Source organism: Gavia stellata, chromosome Z, assembly GCF_030936135.1.
Source record: "Gavia stellata isolate bGavSte3 chromosome Z, bGavSte3.hap2, whole genome shotgun sequence".
Taxonomy (NCBI): Eukaryota; Metazoa; Chordata; class Aves; order Gaviiformes; family Gaviidae; genus Gavia; species Gavia stellata.
The window spans coordinates 76,705,918-76,728,466 of record NC_082637.1 but is presented as its reverse complement, the minus strand read 5'-3'; the positions used below and the strand labels follow the sequence as shown (position 1 = coordinate 76,728,466).

Below are 22,549 nucleotides of genomic sequence, written 5' to 3'. Positions count from 1 at the left end.
GCTACAGTAGTATAGGAAAGAAGCATGTAGCTACTGTTTTCTCCACATTGGAAAGTTTGTGATTTCTATAGTATATACAATCTTTAATGCAGAGGATTAGCTTTAACAATCTAAATGCACCTAAGAATGAGGAAGTGCTCAGGAAGCCAATTGATTTTTGAATAGCATTGAGTGGGTCAGCATGAAAACTCGCTTATTCACTTTAGCACGCGCTTCACAGTATATGTACTGTACTATACTGAAAAATTTATAACTACAATTTAAAAGAATAAGAACCAAAAGCAACTGCAAAGATAGTGTACAACTATGTTATGCATAGAACATTGCTTTTTCTAAGGGGAAGCATATGAGCATCTCAGTTTATACAAAAAGCAGGACGTAATTACATAGTTGTCAGTGCATCCTGGTGAAGGCATCAAACCCTCAGCTTTTTTTTTTTAAAAATTTAATCATAAGCTAGATGCTAATCAGAAAATATTCTGTATTTTTTCCTTAAATTTCTTCAATACATGGTAAAGACTTTTTCTATTTCCCCAAATAGTGATTTAAGCATCATACAAAGTTAAATTTCAATAGCATACAGGTATTTATGGTTTTTGTATGAAAAATGTAAGGAAATTTGTTCAAAACCTATGATTATACTCGTTTTTTACCACAAACATATTTATAAACAAAAATGTAGCATCACCATAAACAGCTGAAGCTAGACTATCTACAGACAAAAATAGCAACAGATCTGATGCACTGTAAATTCAAGTCCTCAGGACAACAAAAATGAATAAGCAGACCTCAAGTAACAATGTTAATGCCATTTACAAAGAAAAAACTCATACAAAAACATTCAAAATTGACCATCACTTGGCATGTAACTTAAAAAATAAACTAAAATCAAAGTTAGCTGAAAGGTTCATAACTCAAGGTCTTATTTACATTACACAAAGCTCAGGTGTTAGCCTTGAACATAACTTTCAAAATACCTCCAAATACACCCAACTCAGGCCACTTCTGCTGATTCGCTACTGCGCAAACCATGCTCAATGTCTTTTAAGACAAAACAATTCTTCAAACAATAGCAAGTACATCACTAAACACCATGAGCTCTATCTGAAGGGAATTCTTTAGGAAGAACAGATTTTTTTCCCCCATCTCTCAGTATTTTAAGTTTCCTGCTTGCTCTTATATTCCTTTTTTAAATTTTCATTTGTTTCAAAATCACAAATTAATGTGAGCCACCTATCACTTAATAACCAGGATGATCAAAGACTCCACTGATGATTACAAAAATGAAACCAACAGTGCACCCCATTGACTCTACTTCTTAATACAAAGGTCTCAAAAGTATTTCTACATCATAAATCTTTCTAAATTTTCCCCAGCAATTGCAAATTTCCTGGTAAGTTTTAAAAGCTCACTAGGTGTCATATGAAGAGATTTCTCAAAGTATTCAAGTCAAAATATTTGTTCCAGGACCAGTAAAAAGTTTCTCCAAATTTTTCTTTTTTTATAAAAATAGATGCTTTTTTAAACCCACATCAAAGAGGCTCTTATCTCTTTGGCAAGGTACTGCTTTATGAAAAGTTCTCCAGTATTCTTACAATAAGCTTTTATAATGTGTTCCCATTCCCCAACCCAAATGATAATTATAAAATAAATACTGCTTATAACTTTATAAATAAAATGTAAACATCAAATACTTTTCTTGAACAACAAAACAGCAATGTATTCAAATGTAAATTAAACACAAAGCAAATAAAGAAATAACATAAAAAACAACTTAAAGTATAACACAAAGCCTCAATATTTACTCATAGATTAAAGGCAGTCATGTAAAAAGAAAAAACTTCTTCCCTTAGCTGAAACATTTTAAAAGGTTCACCTTCTTCAAAGAAGGCAATAGAATATGCATTGTGACAGGTAAAAACCCTGTACCTCTTGTCAATATTTAAACACAAAAAGATATTTAAGAAGTTTTAATTCAAACATTAGCAATAAAAAATCTCACATATTCTTAGGATGCTAAGTAGTCATTTTATCCCCATTTCCACACTGGCATACAACAAAGGCATTTACGAACGCATAAAGCTTCTTGTAAATTGCCTTTGTTGTATAGTTTTCATGTATTAATGCACTGAGAATAACTTGTTAGGCTTTGTGCGTTTTGTTTGTTTTGAAGGAGACCTGCAGTACTCTGTCCCCAAGGCGGTATCCATTCAGGCTGGCTATTGCCATAGCTGCCTCATCGTAGTTTGTCATAGTCACAAATCCAAAACCTTTGCACTTATTGGTGTTAAAGTCACGGATGACCTTCACATTGGTTACTGCTCCGAAGGGTCCAAACATTTGCCAGAGGATACTCTCATCAGCATCAGGGGCCAAGTTGTACACAAAAATACACCATCCAGTTCCTGCATGTCCGGGGATATTAATTCCGGCCAAACTGGTCATTCCATCAATGGTCATTGGAGGAAACCTACTAAAGAATGGGGGAAAGAAAACAGAATCATGAAGTAGCTGTTCACAGAAAATCCCAGCAAAGAAATTTCAAAATAAAAAAGAAAATTATGCAGGGCATTTCACAGCATAAACATGTTGGCCAGACTAATAAGGTAACATCACAAATATTTTTTTCCCCAACTGCACAAATACTATGTACTATACTATACACAAGTAGGGAGAACCATGCTAGGTCTGTCTGAAACGAAGTCACATAGAGAAACGAAAGAAAAGCATGCTACAAAACCAGTGAGGATTAGTAAGTCATTTGAAACAGGAATTCCAAGAAACTGCTACAAAAGGTTTGTCTCTTTCATGCACAATGCACCAAAATGAACAATTTCAGCTGAAATCTCAACATGCAAAAATCCAACATAAGTCTTACTGAATAAGTAGGAGTATGCAAAATACTTAACAATTTGGTTATTATGAACCTAGTAGTCCTTTATTACCTCTTTACTCCATAAGCCATGTTGAGCAGATTGTCCAACCTGCAAAACATTTAGCAAAGTGTTCAGTCTTGAGACTTTTCCACCCTTTCATCTTAAGGAAGCTTGGTATATTACTGCCACATCCCTTGCACTGTACAGAACCTCATGCAAAATTGAAGTATCACCACTGAAAGACCTGTGGCACCTTATTACACCTGATACGGCTGGTGAATACAAAATAGATGTTCCTGTGTAGATTCCACAACCATACATAGTTCAGAAAGTGCACCACTACCAGAGGTTCAGCTTAAGTCAAACACTGTTAGCATAAAGTTACAATCAGTGACCACCTCAGTGAAATTCTCCACATTACTAACTTGTTTTGGATGACGACTTTACTCATGCTTCTGACAGTTTGCTGACATGAATACCCAGACAGATGCACGGTTTTGGAGGAGTAACAAATGTTAGAAGATGAACTGCAAGAAAAGATTTTTCTTCTCCTACTCTTTTCCAGAAAAGTGGTTTTAAAATATACACACACAGACATGTATTAGTTTGTAAGCTTTCTCTATGTGTTTCTTCCCTCACCTTCCCCCAAGCTGCTAAACTGTAGTACGCAACCACAACTCTAAACCCTTTGGAATTACATAGCCAATACCCAGAACATGCAGTGCCTACCAAAGCTAGTAACAGTATTCCTGACGTCCCTTAAAGTGCTTCTAAGAAAATTTCTGCCCTAAAGCAGCTCTGGTTTCTTCCTGGCAAAGCCCAGACATGTGAAGAGAAAGTCTTGTTGAAGGTTCTCTTCAGGACTCCACAAAATAGGAGCTTGGGTAAGAAAGGTACACTTGATTGAGTTTTTAGCTTACAGCTAAAAGCCTTACAGATCTGTACCTTACTGTGATTTCTCTCCAGTAATGAGCTATAGGATTTAAGAACTACTACTGGTATACAGAATCCAAACTCAAGTGCTGCAGTAATGTAACTACACTTGCGCACAAAAACTTGAAGAGAAAATATCTGGTCTTGTCTGCAGCTAAGTAAAAGGTCTCAAACTACAGAGCATTATGATTCTGCAGTGCGCAGGGTTGGCGGGATGCATTGACAAGAAAGCCACTGAACCCCTAAAAGAGCAGAAAAGAGGAAATTAAAAATGCCTGACTACTATCAGTAGACCTAGTGTGGATGACAGAGGTCTGCTGCCATTAACATTTGGGGGTGGAGACAAAGGTGAAGAGTTCTAGAAACACCACCACTTACAGGTCTTTGCTGTAGAGCAGTCAGCTGAGGACTTCATACAGCAATGGTATCATTGTAACAGTTTTCATCAGTTACCTGGACAACTTAAAAATATTCTGGAAAAATTCTCAGGGGCATTCACTGGACAATTTTTAAAGATGCTTTAAGTTACACATCCTACAGAAAATGAGGAACAATTATATATAGCTGCTTTTCAAAGTCCAGTTCAAGATTTTTCTTAGTAAGAAAAAAGCAGCATTGTAGTGATCCTATTGTACTTCACCACTGAAGTTTATGCTGACTCTGTTTTCAGGCCTCTATCAACTGTTAGCAGAGACAGGGCAACTGCATCAGGTAATCCTGTCTGAAATGTCAACAGTTAAGATTTCTTGCATGTGAAAGACATGAAAGATCTGAAGCATCCATGCAATCTGAACTATGTAGTCAGCAACAGGGCTGGAATGTTGCAATGACAGCAAAACAAAGACCTAGAAAATGAAAAAAGACAGATTTCCCTCTACAGTTATAAAAATTTAAAATTTGTCAAAGATCTTAAAAAAAACCCAAAAAACCAGAAGTCTGAAGGCCTTCTCAAAAAAATTATAAAAAATACCTAATTTTGTCTGCAACCCGTTTACCTTTTGACCAGTCAGTTCAACCTTGTTCTTCCTTCCACATTGATAAAAGTGGAAAGATTTTACTCTCTCTTCTGTTCCCTACAGACTTAGTACCTACTCAGTGCTTTTTGTTACCATTATACTTTTAAGTGGAATGGTTGTTTCAGGAATCACTTTACACCTAGTATCTCAGAAAAAAATGTACCAGTGAAATTTAAATGGGCATTCATAAAAATACACTTCATTTAAAAAAAAATCATAAACAATCAAATGACATTTTTAAGGTTCAAAGCTTAATGTTGCAGGATAGAGGTAGTCTATTGAAATTACTTAACTGGAAAGAACTTTAAGTGCTAGCCAAAGAAAAAACTCCAAAAGTTGGAGAGCTTTTACAAATCACGATAGGATCTACCTGGAATATCAGTTAAATACAGATGCTATCCCAACCAGTATCAGAGTAATGCTGAATACAGCCACGTATCCAGGAACAAGTGCACTCAGAAGAACTCAAGGAGTCAACAGGCCAGATGTGCCAGAATATGTTGAATGCTGTTAACACACAGGCTGTACAGTGGCTCCCTCAGGATCTTATTTCATAATGTGCTTGGGCCCATCCTGCAAGTGCAACCTCTGCCCATATGCTCTGCCTATGGAACAATGGCAAGCCTACTTTTATTCAGTATTCAGCACACTTTAAAGTAACCCTTTTATTCCCTAAGAAATGGTAAGAAAATCCACCAAATGAATAAAGCCTGTTATCCATTCCCTTGGGGCAGAAAGCCTACTCTAGTGTTGACCTTACACACATGAGACACTTGCAGCATGTAAGCCTGAAGAAAAGAATTCAAAAGTTCTGCCAGAAGTGCAGTCCATGAACTCTGAATGTTCAGCCTAAAAGCGAGGGTAGTCGTTGCAGAGCTTTTGAAGTTTGGTATATACTCTTTGAAGCAAAGTGCCAGCTGATTTTATTTCTTGAAAGATAAAATAGAAACTGTTTATTACTGTTTAACACATTCCAATCACATGGCCCGGGGCAGAGGGTGGGAAGAAACACAAAATCACCGAAAAAATCCAAAGTACTCATGAATGTAGATAATACAGTATTTGTTTCACTTTGTTCTCACCATCTGTCCTTTTCAATACACTAAATATCACAGGGAACTGTACGGCTGTAATTTCAACATGATGGGAACATATATCCGCAAGAAACACATGCAGAAAATACTTGAATAATGTTCATTACAAAAGTTTGTAATAAGAGAAGACAAAGTGTGGCATGCAAGATTTAAACAAATAATTAGGAAAAAAACTGAAAGCCAGAATGGGGAGAAAAGATAGGGGGTGGGGAAGAGAAGGCTGGCTGTGGCATGCCATATGGCTAAGAAGAAAATTGAATTGCCTAGGTCAATGTTAACTGAATCAACTTGCACATTAATCAACAATAAGCTAGGAAATTAGAAATAACCTTTAAAAAGGGATTTTTTTTAGTGACTGTGTAGAAGAACTCTGTTTAACTCTAAGTAGGTTTATTATATACTGAAATGCCATCAATAGGATGGAATGCATTTTTGCTTTTAGCTGTACTGTAGGAGCATAGGTGAAGTTCAACATTTTCATGTGTTCCCTTTACACACAGAAAGCAGACAAGCAGCAAATGTAAAGAGTGGAGGGAAACAGATAGGCCCATGGGAACATGTGGCCTCCAGCACAGTTGCACACAAGTATGTATCTGACTTACCTAAAACGTTGAGCCTGCTGAGCTAGAGGTGCCGGATACCTTCTGTTTGGAGAATGGTACAGCTGGGAAAGGATGGCCTGATTGGTTTTTTGGCTTGGATTGTTAGCAAACTTTACAGTGATGGGCTCTGTGGCACCTGGAGGTTTCTGGCCATTCAAGCCCTTGATAGCTTCTTCCGCTTCAATTCGCTTGTCAAATCGGATAAACCCCACACCCCTTGATACCCCTGCACAGGGTAAAGGAAGAATATAATAATTAATTCAGAGACTCTGGAATATTAGATGTTTACATTTGATTTTCATAGCCAATTGCTATGAACACATGATAATTTTGAGCTTATTAGAACTGAGCTTTTTCTCAAAGAAGTAAGACTTTTCTACTGTAAATCCTTTTTTTAAAAATTTAACTGACATAAGATACATCACAGAATCATTAAGGTTGGAAAAGACCTATAAAATCATCAAGTCCAACCATCAACCCAACACCACCATGCCCACTAAACCATGTCCTGCAATGCCACGTCCACATGTTCCTTGAACACCTCCACTGATGGTGACTCCACCACCTCCCCGGGCAGCCCATTCCAACGTCTGACCACTCTCTCAGTAAAGAAATTTTTCCTAATACCCAACCTGAACCTCCCCTGGTGCAACTTGAGGCCATCTCCTCTTGCCCTATCACTTGTCACTTGGGAGAAGAGACCAACACCCACCTCTCTGCAACCCCCTTTCAGGTAATTGTAGAGAGCGATGAGGTCTCCCCTCAGCCTCCTCTTCTCCAGACTGAACAACCCCAGTTCCTTCAGTCATAAGGGACTCATAAGACCCTCATCAGACTTGTGCTCCAGACCCCTCACCAGCTTCATCGCCCTTCTCTGGACACGCTCCAGCACCTCAGTGTCCTTCTTGGAGTGAGGGGCCCAAAACTGAACACAGGATTCGAGGTGCGGCCTCACCAGCGCCGAGTACAGGGGCACGATCACCTCCCTGCTCCTGCTGGCCACACTCTTTCTGATACAGGCCAGGATGCCGTTGGCCTTCTTGGCCACCTGGGCACACTGCTGGCTCATATTCAGCCGGCTGTCAACCAGCATCCCCAGGTCCTTTTCTGCGGGGCAGCTTTCCAGCCACTTGTCCCCACGCCTGTAGTGTTGCATGGGGTTGTTGTGACCCAAGTGCAGGACCCGGCACTTGGCCTTGTTGAACCGCATACAGCTGCCCTGGGTCCATTGATCCAGCCTGTCCAGATCCCTCTGCAGAGCCTTCCCACCCTCAAGCACATCAATGTCCCGCCCAGCTTGGTGTCATCTGCAAACTTGCTGAAGGAGCACTCAATCCCCTCATCGAGATCATCGATAAAGTTATTAAACAAGACCGGCCCCAAAACTGAGCCCTGGGGAACTCCACTTGTGACCGGCCGCCAACTGGATTTCGCTCCATTCACCACAACTCTCTGGGCTCGGCCATCCAGCCAGTTTTTTACCCAGCGAAGAGTGCACCTGTCTAAGCCACAAGCCGACAGTTTTTCCAGGAGAATACTGTGGGAGACAAGTGTCAAAAGCTTTACTAAAGTCCAGGTAGACAACATCCACAGCTTTTCCTTCATCCACCATGCAGGTCACCTGGTCATAGAAGGAGATCAGCTTGGTCCAGAAGGACCTGCCCTTCCTGAACCCGTGCTGGCTGGGCCTGACCCCTTGGTTGTCCCACACATGCCCTGAGAGCACCCTCATGAACCTCTACATTGAGTAGAAAGCTTCTAAGGCTGACAGAAAAAACAGTGGAGACAACTTAAACAGAGAGCCAAAAGGGTAATTCTGAAACAAAGCAATTTTCGGGGGGATGGAAGTGAACTCAGAACCAGCTACACCGCAACCTCTGTTCAGTTCATGCTACTCTGCAGTATCTAAATTCACAGAAATTCTGTAAATAGCTTAGTCATCTAAACCTTAGCAGCAAGAAATTACTTATGCTGTTCTGCAGCACCCCTTAAAGTTCCCTTTGGAGCAAATACGCTGAGAGGACAAAGAATGGAGTGCAGGTTCTAGACTGCACTAATGGGAATTATGGCCCTGTTTTAGCAGTCCATGGTTACCTCTAAGTAAAAGATTCAGTTTCAGCATATCACGACACTTTTGTAGGTGTTATTTTTGAAGGAAACTTTTCTTGTGCAATAGGTTCTTCTTTGGTACAGAATAGTCAAAGACAACATAAGAAAGGATCAGCAAGTGTTTATGGAAGGTCTTAGGAACATCACACCTCAAGAATTTATACTGTGGCTTAAATATAAACACACTGAACAGTCAGTACTTGAACCAATTAACATTAAAGCTACTACAGCCCACAGTAGTTAGCAGCATGCGTTGTAATATTTCTAAATCTGTTTAGAGGCCCCTTATATTTTGGTTCATGAATAAACAGATAAGTTAGGCACTTGTCCTCTCTTGAGAAAAACATTAACAACAAGAAACATATTCTGTTCATAAACAATGACAATTTAAACCATCGAAGTGACAATGAGCAGGCGTAAGAAAGAGGCAAATTTAAAAAGGCAAATGTCACAGCTTCAACTTTGTATTTTTCATCTGTCAATTTGTGTCACAACCTTATTATTCATACCATTTTGAGTCTACCTCTTTCAAATTACTAAGGAGGAAGGAAGAAAGCTTAAACCTGAACAACAGTCTATGCCAGAGAACTACTGTGCACATAGTAGGATTTATGAGTACTTAGAATTACAGTACACATTTAGAAGTTTAATTATGTTTACTTATTTGGCCCATTTGTCAAATCCCACCATTTCTATGCATGGATATACAGGAACATACTGTAAACAGCTATTCATTGCACAAAGACTGGAAATTTGACCTGCAAATCTGCTGCTTCTGCAAGTCACTATTTGGCTTTTAGCTTTCCTTTCCCTCTCTCTCTACACTCTTCAACAACTCACACTATTAAAACACTCCGTAAGTATGCGTCACTTTTGAGATTTCTGTTAATATAATGGAATTGCAAAGTAGTACATATGAGGTCAAGCAAGTGTCAAACACCAGCATGCACAGTCCTTTCAAAGTAAGACCATTTTTTAAACTGTATGACCTCCTACAGCTGAAAGCTGTTTGTCACCCATGATGACATGTACCTTTTCAAAGTCACAACTATAAAAAAATCCAAGCTAGCTTATTATTCAGGGAATAATTATGTGAGTAAATTAATTCTTCCACCCCCCACCCCTAGTTTTTTTGGAAAGATGAGAATTTGGAGAGCCCTGCTCTCCAAAGTAGTGTATTTTGCTTTGCTCACTCAATACTTCTGTCATGTAGTTGGCATTTCATTTGACTGCTTATTTTTAGAACAGGCCTGCTAGAAGCAGGTGAGGCAGAAAATTATAAAGCTCCTCAAGATCAGCCATTTGAGCCAGCAAAAACACATCCATTACCGTCCAAACCTGAAGAGTAACCAGAGTATCACTGACACTCACTCACTGGTTAAGACACATACGGTAACCACACAGCTAACCTGCTAGAGCTTAGCTCTTTAAGGCACTGTAAGCACAGAACTTATCTGCTCCTGAGGAACTCAAAGTTCAGCATGCTCAAAGTTAATGAGGCAACCTTGAAAACAGTCTTAACAGCAATTACCAGTTTGAGTCTTTTGTAATCCTAGCCTCAGAGAACCAGCTGTGCATTTCTGCATAAAATTTTATTTTTATAAAAAAGTGTTTAATAGCATTTTGTAAGGCGCGCAGGGACTATTTTCAGGCAGCAGCTTGGAAAGGAAGATTATAGCAGCTGTAAATTTATTACAAGCCATAAAACAGGCTTCAAACCTGCACCTTCAGGGTGGAAATTACTCAAGCTGGCTCAGTACACTCCACAATCTATTTTTGTCCATGCATATTTATGAACAATTCCAGCAGAAAATTGCTTTTTCTGGCCTACATGCACCTTTAATATATTCTAGAGACAAGACTATTGTACTGAAAGGTGAAATATTTCTTAAACTGTGAGTCCAAAAGTGAGAGGAAGTGCAAAACTGCCCACTTACCAGTGACTTGGTCAACCAAAATACGAGAAGTAATAATGCGTCCATATTGGGAAAAGAGCTGTTCCAGTTCCTTCTGGGTCATTGTTTTTGGAAGTCCACTAACATACAAATTTGCATCTCTGATAGAAGCTGAACTTGGTCGCGCATAGGAAACCTTACGAAAAAGAAAGGAAAAAACCCTAGATATCAAACACTTTAAAAACAGGACAGTGTCATTTATTCCAAGATATTGAAATGTTTTTAAGGGCAGCCAGAAAAGTTACCTTGCAAAGCCAGTTAAAGTAGTTTTTTTGGTGCTGGCTTCTGTGAAAACACTGAAGGAACGCAACATAGACCACACAGCAGAGGATGACTACGTGAAATCATATATAATTTAAAGACTACTTTCAAATAAAGGAGAAAAGCTAGGTACGTACTCCAGCAAGCCTTGGTGGAGAAAAAGTGTTCTCAGCTTACTGTAAGATTTAAAAGAAAAATTTAAGGAGCTCCAAGAATGTTTTCCTTTTAATTATCATTAAAAGCATTAAAAAGTTCAAGGAATAAAGATTTCACTTAGATATTTAGGTCAAAACACAGAAAGATAGTCCAAAGAGTCCACTTAGACATTTGCAAGTGTTTTTCAAGTGCTGAGCCCTTTGTACATGTGTTGACCTTGCTATCAAATGATACACAATCAGTCATGAGGTCAAGGCGAGCTCTGCTACATCACTTTTATAGGCCTAAGAATGAATTGCAGAAGTAGGAATGCCACTTGCATTTCAGCTGTTCAGCAGTTTGCCAATTTCTGCAACACAGAAGTTTTACCACAAAATGTCAAGTAACAGTGAGCTTCTCAGGTCCTTTTGGATAGAAGTTTTTACCTACTGCCTCAAAGGGTCAGGCAAATATTTTATTAAGATTAACAATTAGATCCTGCAACCCTTAGACACATGCTACAAAACCAGCATGTTGAAGATTCCACTATCTCCCACTGAAATCTGTACAAGCAGTTTATCCTCATAGGAAAGATCAGAACAGATCATTCATGCTTGTGGAACACAACAGGACAAAATACTTTATTTGGGGGTTTCACTGTACAAAATGTAAAGGTAAAAAGGAGCTTCAAGAAGTGGTCAGATTTATCTCCTTTCATTCCCTCCCTGCAATGCAGGATCAGCCACATCTGGGCAGCTGGAACTGAACTCTGTAAATATATCTTTTGCCTGATCCTTTGACATCTATTTTCAAATCCTCCCCCTGTCTCATTTCCATGCAGACCAGCAGACTCTTAAGACTCCTGTGGAAGTAAAACAAAAAAGGCAATTGAGTTAGAGCATTCTGGAGACTAAACAAGCAGTACCCTGAACACTGCTGTGATCATTCCACATTCTACCCAGCGGCTTTGTGCAAGGTATCTTCCAAAGCTGGCTGAACAGGGCTGACCTACAAAACCTGTAGCTGTCCAGGATAACACACTATCCAACATAAAGCCCTGCAAGCCACAGTGCTTTACTCTTAACGTGAGAGTCGCACAAGAGCTAAAGACCTGGGTTCCAGGTAATACCTTCTGATCTCCCACACAGGCAGCTGAGAATAACCTCAGCCTTTTCTCCTGATTTACTCTTTTTTTCTGAAGATGTGCAAATTTAATCGTAATAGGAAAGCTGCCAGTGCCCAATTTTACACCAGGAATGACAGAATTTCCCAGTTTCCATACAGTTTGTTTCAACTCCAGTAAAGCCACACTGAAGAACAGTTTATTTTCCACTGGTGCTGAGTCCACTAAACTAAAGATTACTTAGTCCTCTTTCTTCTACATGCCCCCTCACTTTTTTATATTATTAGAAATATGCAGTAGGGAACTGTCCAGAGAAGAGCTCACAAAAATTACCACCATCAAGATGCCAAGTAGAAAGCCATAGACCCTTTAAGTGAATTCAGTGTTTATCACAAGTGTAAAAAACCAACCAATCAAAAAAAGACCCCACCAAACACCAAAAAAATATTCCTGACATCTGGTCATGGCAGGAATCTCTATGTGACTCTGAACAAATCCTTCCACCTCAGCTTCCCAGACCTCTTCTATAATCCAGTCACATACACTGACAATGGATTATTTGCCAGTAAGTTAAAAGTTTTGGGTTGTTTTTTCTTTAAAAATGTCTTTGATATCTCTTTGATTTTTTCCAAGATACAGTGCGAACAGAAAGCAGTAGTTCATTTTGTAGACTAGCTGGGAATTGATAGATTAGATTTTCTATTTTGATGTGATTCTTGCTATTCAAGAAAGTCAACATGGGATTATTCCTAGAAGACAATATCAACTACTACCTAGAATCAGATTCACACAGCAGGAGTGTTCAGGACTCAAGTGCCTGTAACCTGCCAGAGGAAGCCTCTCAGAACTGTAGTATTATCAGAATTGCAGCATCATAAGTAATTTATCCATATACTATGCTGCACCACTTTAAACTACAGCAAAGATGGGATCTTGTAAACTACTGGAAACAAGACACCACATAATAGATGTTAGAAGAACAGCAGTCATGTTCCTGCACGTGACAGAATACTTGATTCCCAAGAGCTGTTCACAAGGTAGATGAAATATTTACCAGGTCCTTCAGGAAAGGCAAATACATAATTACGATTTCTTAAAACTTGCTAGAGTAGATTCAATACTCAAGTCCAAATCACATCAGCAACGTTAGCTCTTTTAGAGAAAGAAAGGAGAGATCCTAGCATTGTATCATGTTGCCTTTTTTAACTAACCGTGCCCTTTCTTTAGATGAGTATTTGCAAAGTCAAGGACAACAAGTACCAGTGGAACTACAGAAGTAAAGATGAGGGGAAAGCACAGTCTTGCAAGTCAGACAAAGAGAAGATGAACAATACTTCAGCTACCAGCTGTATGGCAGATTCTGACGCAGCTGGGTCAAGTGACTGATTTTGCCAGTTCTGTGCTGAAGGGTTTAACACCGAAGTTTCGTAAAAACAGGGGTTTTTTTCCTCTAAGTGGTAAATCTGCTACCATTATATGGCTGTGCAGCCAAAGCCCAATACTTCCAAGTTGTGTTTGAAACCAAATTTTTTTTATTCTGTATATTCAACCCTCAAACTACACACACCCATATTTGAAAGAACAGTTTCTTGATCCTGAGTCATCTTCCTACTCTTCTACAGGCAAAAATATACACTTATGATATTCCCAGGTGCACAGAGAGTCTGAGAGGTAAGCCGCACCAGAGACAGAAAAACAGAGTAAAGCTTGCCTGCATTCAGCCAAAGAAGAAGCAAGGACAGTGATGGCTACCTAAGAGGTAGAAAAAAAAATACACCACCTAAGGAATGAAAGAACTTGCCGAACTTGCCCACTTAGTTGTGAGCTTTCTTTAAGAAGTAAAGCTCCATGCCACACTTGACAGGATGACCTTCAGGAGACCAAGACCAAAGAATGAACACAGACTGCCTAGGGGACAGGAGTAGACACAAAATCCTGAATTATCAGAACCAAGCAGTTCTGAACAGGTAAGTATTTGTTTTCAAAAGGAACCCTTCCACCCCCTAGATTTAACTCTACATGGTAGGAGGGCACAGCAACATGGTAGGAGGGCACAGCAACAAAGTCCATTTCATAATTGAACATGTTGAACTGTTATTAATGTAAAGTTTGATGCCAATGGAAGCAGGGGAGCACAGGTGCTACTTATAGTTAAACTAGATGTATAGCTGCATGCATGGCGGGCACATCTCAATTTTATCTGTCAGTTTTTAATTCTCTCTGGAATTGAAATACACTGAAAACTGTTCTAGTCAGTCCTATTTATTTAAGCTGTCAGACCAGTTTTTCTTTCCATATGCATTTAGTCAAGTCCTCTGGAGGGAAGTCAGAATACCCGGGAGTGACCACCAGCTAAGGAAGGAAGAAAAACAGTGACTTAACTTTATGTTTAACAAGGAAACTACGCAACTGCTGGTTAAACAACATTTCACTGAGAAACCCCCATGGTTTGCTGAAGATTAAAGAGGTATTGTGGACTTTACACTAGCTTTAAACTCAGATAAATACCTGTTACTAAGCTGTTTAATAAGCATGCACACTTGCAAGCACTCAGAACAGAGGCTGCAGAATGTAAGCCTCACAAACTCCTTTCAAACAGGACAAAAGGAATCTGTATGAATAGAAGATACCAAAGGCCTGTCAAAAACCCCTAAGTCATACTTGATGGTGCTACTGTTTTCCCAGTCTCCAAACTATCTAGATTTTGCTCTAGAAGTAGTTCTATAGATGTTGATAGATTAAATAGCTCCATTTTCTAAGCAATCTAATGCAATAACTGGACTTTCTCTCCAGCTGCCCCCTGCTGTTAAAGTCATGCTGATTTAACACATTAGATAGAATAAAACTGAGGAAGTACAATGTAAGCAGAAATAAGAGAGTTGTGTTCTGTATGAAGAGAGGACACACACTTAAAGCAAAGAAAAACCTTAAGTCAAACAATTGACCTGTGAGGCAATGCTTAATACCTGGAACTTCCTTGCCTCCTGGTTAGTGACGCTAAGGCAGGCTAGAAGCAAATAACTAATGCACCAGGTTGGCCTGATCCGGAGTTCAAGTTCAGTAGTGTTGAGAATGAAGTTAAAATTCTTCCTTCTTACCCATACATAATGCTGATGGACCTCCCTGGCGATTACCACAGCCCAGCAGCACAGGTGTAGATACAACAGTTCTTACAAAGCAAGCTGCTAGAACAGCTGGAAATCATGTTGAGGTCCCTGCTCACTATCTCCAGTGATTGAAGGATCACCTCTAAGCCTGAGGTCCATCCTAGCAAGCAGGAAATCAAGCAATGGTGTCTAGGAGCCTGCTTGGGTGACAAGGAATTGAACTCCAACATAAAGACGTGTACAGGATGTGAAAGCAGGAATATATAAATGGTGTCCAATCATGCACAGATGAGGTTAGGAAAGCTAAAACCCACCTGGATTTGAATTTGGTGAGAGATTTGAAGGGCAAAAAAAAAGATCTGTACAAATATATTGCCAGCAAAAGGAAGACTGGGAAAAACATGAATCCACTGCTGAACATGACAGAGAAACTGCTGACCAGGGTCACAGAAAAGGACAGGACACTTAGTACTTTCCTTGCCTCAGTCTTTACCAGTACAACTGGCCTTCAGGGATCCCAGGCCCACGAGACAATAGAAAGTCTGGAACAAGCAATACTTACCCTTAGTGGAGGAGGATTACACTGAGGAATATTTAAACTGCCCAGACAAAAGTCCATGGGGCCTGAAAGTGTTGAGAGAACTGATGGATGTCATTGCAAGGCAACTCTTGATTGTCTTTGAAAGGTCATGAGGAACAGGAGAGGTTTCTGAGGAGTGGAAGGAAACAAGTTATCACCCATCTCCAAGAGTGGCAAGAAACCCTTTTGCTCTCTGGGCAACTACAGGCCAGTCAATCTCAACTCAATCCCTGGGAAGGTGATTGAGCAACTAGTCACAAAAATCTCCTCCAGTCACATGAATGACAAGAAGGTGACTGGAAGTAGTCAGCATGGATTTATAACAGGGAAATCATGTCTGACCAACCTAATCGTCTTTTACAATGACATGACTACCTTGGTGGACAAGGTAAGAACAGCAGATGTTGTTTATCTCAACTTTAGTAAGACTTAACACATAACATCCTCACAAAGTGCACATTAAGTATTCCTACATGTACTTAAGTACATACTAGATAAGTATTAAGTACCTACTAGTTAAGTGGGACAGTGACACAGACTGAAAACTGGCTGAACTGCCAGGCTCAATGGGTTGCGATCAGTGGCATAAAGCCCAGTTGGAGGCTAGTCACCAGCCTCCATCAATTCTGGATCCAATATTGGTTAACATCTTCACTAGTGACCTGGATGTTGGGGCAGAGCGTACCCTCAGAAACTTCACAGATGATACAAACCTTGGAGGGTTGGGCTGCCATCCAGAGGGATCTCAACAAATGGAGAATTGGGCAAACAGGAACCTCAAAGAAGTTCAACAACAGGAAAAGCAGAGTCCTCCCCCTGGGGAGGGATAATCCCATGTACCAGTATATGCTGGGAGCTGACTAGCTGAAAAGCAGCTTGGCAGAGAACCTCGGAGTCCTGGTAGACACCAAGCTGATCATGAGCCAGCAGAAATACCCTTGCAACAAAGATGGCCAACAGCCACCTGGGCTGCATTCGTAGAAGCATTACTAGCAGATCAAGAGAGGTGATCCTTCCTCTCTACTCAGCATTGGTGAGACACTTCTGGGAGACTGTCTCCAGTTCTGGGCTCCCCAGTACAAGACAGATATTTACAACTAGAGTGAGTCCAGTAAAGGGCCACAAAAGTGATTAAGGGACTGGAGCATCTCTGATGCAAGGGAAGGCTGAGAGAGCAGGAATTGCTCAGTCTGGTGAAATGGCAGCTCAGCAGGATCTTAGCCATAAAAATCTGATGAATGGAGTAAAGAAGATGGAGCCAGACTCTCTCCTGTAATATCAAGTGACAGGACAAGAGAAAATGGGCACAAACTGAAACACAGAAATTTCATTTGGAAATTCCATATAGATTTCATTCCTTAAGAAAACACCTTTTATGATAAAGGGTGGTCAAGCATTGGAAGAAGTTACTCAGATTGTAGAGTCTAACCCTGGAGATGTTCAAACCCCAACCAGACATAGGCCTGAGCAACTTGCTTATGGTGAACCTGCTCTGAGCAGGCAGTTGGATTAGAGGCCTCCAGAGGTGCCTCCAACCTCAACCATTCTGTGATTCTGCAACAAAAAAAATAAGTCTTAAGGAAATTCTTCAAAATGGACTTCTACCCAGACTCTGGAAGTAACACAAATTAAGTGAAGGTAACAAATGCAAGTCAGAGGATTCCGACTCAGCTTTTTGTATAAAACCAGTGATAACAGTCATGTTCTCCCTATTCCTTCCAACAGGAATTCAAAATAGAGACACTGTCTTCCAAAGGGGAATTCACACTGCTGCATGTGCTGTCACACATCAAGGATATAAACACACTCTGAGCCCCCCAGAAGAGGGGAATCCACAGAAAATGTTTGGTAACTTACTGCAAGTTTACCTTACATTACAGAACTGGTACCTGTCAAGATATAAAGCAGTACCTGCAAAACTCCTCTCACTTTTCCTCTGTCAAATGAGCATGAATTCTTTCACGGTGACAGTTGATCCAGTGATGTTTATTGCTCATGCCCTAGCTGGTAAATGCTGTTTGGAATACAGTTTGACATAGCAGTCAAGGCCTATACTGAATGCAATTTAAAGAAAGCAAGCAAATGAAAGCAGTAAGCTCTAACCAGTAAATACGACCATTACAAGTTCAGTTTCAGTGTCATTCCCTTTAAATTCTTGAAGTGTGTTTACAAGTTATTTTTCATATCTAAGAACATATATATGCCAGTCACAGATTACCCTACATGGAAAGTATCCCAGTGACTACTCCTGTGTCCTGACTGATGCGTACTGGAATCTGGGCACATTAGTCACAGGAATAACACACAAACAGAAATCAGAACTTTGTTACCAATATCCAAACATTATCTCTAGTCATCTTGCTAAGCACCAGAAGTTCTGGTCAGGCAACAGATTTGAAAGAAACATAGAATTTCAGAAACCCAATGTCACTGAAATTTGACTTTCCTTGGTGTTACTAGTTATCCGTTACTAGTGATCCGATTATGCAAGTCAGCATCACTACAGAAAAACAAGGACATCACAAAATGTTACTGGTATAAGGGAACTAATTCCCATGCAAAAGAAGCTTGCCTGGAGTATGGGATATACAGTTTCTATTCGTTATTGATGCCAAAGTCCAGCTATTTCACTTGTGATACAGATTTAAAGCAGAGACTGTCCAGATTCATCTCCCTACCTGTATCCTGTCAGTTTGCTTGTCCAGTAATTACTTACCAATAGTTCTAGATTCAATCTCTTCAAACAATATACAAATGCACTGAATTAATAGCTGTGCTAAAATATTACTTCCACAGGTGAATATTTAATATATAAACATTAAGGTTATGCAACGTCAAGACCATTGAACACAATGCAAGAAGCAGCCAGAAAGCCTACATTTTTAAATATTTAATGTGACACACGCTGTACCACACTGAACACAGCTGCTCTGAAGACACCAATTTAAAAACAATTTTACTGGAATTTTCCACTGCAGTTAGTAAGACAGACATTTGTTTCTAGAAATGCAAACATTACAACACCAAATCCAAGTATTTTCACTGCTTTAATATTTCATTTGTTAACATCAAGATGAACTGATTTGCAATTTTCAAGTCAAAACTGTTAAAGTAAACAGGTTAAACAAAGAAGTTGCCAAAAAGAACAAAGAGACCTAACACCTACAAATGAATGGTTCAGTTTCTTACTATCTGCTACTACCTTTAGACGCCTCAGCACCATACTTCCATCTTTATCTTCTAGCTTATTAGTAGTATAGAGGGCAAACAGAGTGTTTGTATTATCAGCAAGAACTGTAGGAAAAAGTGATATGAAATTCTGCACACCTCTACTTAAGGTATTCTTGTAAGTCTTTAAATATGAAATCTTCAAGTGTTAAAATCAGGATTTCAGTAAATGTTTTCATTCAATAACTTCCAGTGTAAACTTTCAGCTTAGAACACTGTTTGCCTTATGGCAAAAATCCAAATAAATTACCACCCAGTCTGTGCAGATGAAAATGGGTTAAACCTTCCTGCAAACCAGACAGATTTCTACTGGGAAGAGGAATACATTAGGAATATATAAGCCCCCTTGGCAAGCACAATAAAAACAAGGACATAATTCTTTGAGAACATTGCTGTAACAAAGCCAGAGACCATTGTGCGAGGCAGTGGTCTTAACTTGCACTTAATTAGTATATGAGATGCCGTGACTCAAGAACTCTTCTTAATTTCATTTCTAGTAACAAGATGCTGCAACACACAGTAGAGACCAGATCTCAGCTGTCACTAGCCAGTGATAGGTTGTTGTCTGCAACAGGAGAGTACATTGCTGTATATTCATCAAGTTTACTTTGTCTCCCCTCAAATGAAAGACAGTTCTATTCCAAACAAAGCTTGAAGGCCACTTTTCCCAGTATACCAAGACTGTCTTGTTAAACACATACATGCTGTGCTGCATTTAAGTTCATGGTCCAAGCTTGCAGCAGCATTTGTTTCTGTGGGCAAAGCAAATTGCAAACACAATAGTCTTTCCTCTTTAAAGGCAATTTAGACTCAACTCTGTGGAACTACAAAAACACACTACTCCAAACACATAAGTTTCACTTATGTGTGTAGATTAAGCTAATATAACCATATCCCATACAGGCTTTGCTTTTACAGCCCGCCCTGCAATAGGTAACACCTTCAAAAACTGGACAAAGAAGTCACAGCCTTTCAGCACTACCATCAGAAGAGGTTTTGCTATTTTAGTCCACATCTCAAAGAGTGGCACTGGTTGTAGCTGTCAGAGCTGGCAGTTGCAGCCCTGAGGTCAGCCATGGGATCCACGTCTGTTCTGTGCCCACACAGCTGAGGGCATGAATGGACTAACCTGACAGTTTGTTCTTCCACAAACCAGATGCAATTAGAACTAGACCTGGCCATGAAGTAGTAACTGGTGGGAGATCATGATGAGCTACACTTCAGAGACAAATGGCTGATCAATATCCTGCCCTGATATCAGAGCTTTCTCTTCAAGGACTGCATGGAACAGGGTATATTTATAAGGGACCTGTAAAGTCAGTAATTATCTCAGGACATTGCAGTGCAGAGTAATTATGTCAGCTGCTACACGAACTCTTGACAAAGGATCACCTACAACCCTGGCACACAAGGAGAGCTACACTGACCAGGGCAGGCATTTCCATGTCCAAATCAACAGCTCAGGTAAAACAGTGTTGAAGCTCCAGTTCCTTTACAAGCTTCTTATACAAGCAGACCTAAAATACGATGGTCAAAATGATTACTGATGGGCACAGCACTTCACATGAGCATGACGAGCCAACATAGGAGTACCTGTATTTTATAAAGCTCTTCCTTTGAACTAGAATAGTTTTACCTAGATAATATGAATTTGCCGAAGAGCTGTAGGCTAAAAATACCACAACACACCTACTAAGACTCACAAATAGGAACCCAACAAGGTTTTTGAGTTGGGGGAAAAAATAACACAGGGATGTGTTTTTCAAAACTAAGGAATGACCCCTCTGCAGGTAACTTCCACTGAAATAAAGTGAAGTCTCCTTACAGGTATAGTCTCTTGCAGCTTTTGATAAGTAACTGCTCACAGGAAAGTCTTCCACCTTTATATATTTATCACCTTCACTCTTAAGTATGCTAGTGCACGGTATGGACACCGGATGCAAGATCTCCAGCATCTGAGGTTTCCATCAATTTTCAGATTAGTTACTGGACAGAGAGGTGCATCGTTGATACGAGTACTGGAGCTCAGAAAGATTTTTTTAATTTTCATTCCTCTTTGACCATGTTTCTATATTTGACTCGTCAGTCAGAAAACGACCATCACAGCCACTTGGCTACCTTCCTGCAGCACAGCCCATGCTCACCCCACTTTCCAGCAGACAGCAGGTCACAAGCCCTAGCTCCTCAGCAAAGCTAGGAAACTGAGTTAGCTACTCAGGTTATTTGTATCAGCATTAATTCTAAGGAAAAATCTGGTTTCAATTCTGGCTCTAAGTCCCAGCTCACCTTTTTAATCCACTCCTCCCTCTCACCTTCGCAATTTCCTCAGAATGGGACATGATTTAGTCATTATTAAAGCACAGGCAGCAGCAAGTTCAGCACAGCAAAGCAGGTTTTAAGAGGAACTCAGACCATGAGCAGGTCTCATCTAGATGAGAAGACTGATGAAGGCCTAGACCAGCAGTGAGACATTAAAGACAACCAGACTGAGAAGCTGAGAATGCCCATAATTCTTCTTGAGATGAAATGTTTTGTAAGAAAAGCATGCGATTCTCCAGTCTGGGAAGCGTTTTTCCCAGTACTGTTCCTGAGGTTATCTTGAAATGAAGTACCAACATACCTCCTTGTGAAACCAAGATATTTTCCATATGCTGAAGACTCACTATGTAAAACGCCTGAGCACTCATGTCGACATAGGTAAGACAATCCATTGGTCTTTCATCAGTAAGTCATCAACTCATCTTCCCTGTCATCGTCAAGCCAGCCATTATGCCATGAGTTTTCTAATAAAATATGGCCAGTTCTCATCACTAGGCAGGAGCAATACTGATCAATAATGGTATCAAATTCAATACACATAGCAATAACAGGCCTGATCAGAGCTATAGTTTCAAAAGAGACTTTAGTGGGCCCTTCCCCTCTTCCACCCTATGCTGAAAGTACCCAGCTAGATGGATGCCCTTTGCTTTGGATTCAAGGAGCTTTGATTCTAGCTCAGTCTCATACCCTTGGATAACACTGCATTATCCAAGAGAACCATCTTTCATTTTGAAAAGCAGCAGTCATAATGTTGAAAAGTTACATCCTTATGGGATTTCAGGCATCATTCTCTGTAGCAGTTCCCAGCAGCTAAACCTGCTCCAGAAGGATTTATACCCTCAGTTCTCTTACAAGCCAAAGAAAACTAGCAACTAGAGTCCACTGCATGTCTGACAAGGCTGTCTGCAAGCAACAGGTTTCTCTGGGTAGTGGAGGTGCTTCAATTACATCAGCAGGCCTGTTCTGACTTTCAGTAGCTACCAGGAAACAATCCCTTGTTCCACAATTCTCAGGAGGAACATAGCCTCTAAAAGAAGTTTCTTCCAATTTGTAAGAGAATTTTCTGCAGGCAGCTGTTTCAAAGGTACCTGAATTTACTTCAGGTAAGAGTGATAAACTTGTGACTCAGCAGGCAAGGACAGATCAAGTTGATCTTGCTTGTAAGGTATCTTGTATGTTTACATGGTTCTACCAGCTGTCGGAAAACATTC

General features: G+C 40.0%; 1 protein-coding gene across 6 annotated transcripts in view; it reads right to left on the bottom strand.

Annotated features, from left to right (window-relative positions):
* Nucleotides 1-2,142: 2,142 nt before the first annotated feature.
* ELAVL2 (ELAV like RNA binding protein 2) overlaps nucleotides 2,143-22,549 on the bottom strand; it is a 54,990-nt gene continuing 34,583 nt past the window's right edge. For 2 of the 6 annotated variants that reach the window (XM_059833545.1, XM_059833546.1), the window contains exons 4-7: nucleotides 10,568-10,721; nucleotides 6,522-6,747; nucleotides 2,946-2,984; nucleotides 2,143-2,473 (exon numbers count right to left, since the gene is read on the bottom strand). In XM_059833545.1, coding sequence (XP_059689528.1) covers nucleotides 2,143-2,473; nucleotides 2,946-2,984; nucleotides 6,522-6,747; nucleotides 10,568-10,721 — 750 coding nt within the window. The remainder of the gene's footprint in view (nucleotides 2,474-2,945; nucleotides 2,985-6,521; nucleotides 6,748-10,567; nucleotides 10,722-22,549) is intronic. The other 4 variants (XM_059833541.1, XM_059833542.1, XM_059833543.1 and 1 more) reach the window with 3 other exon arrangements.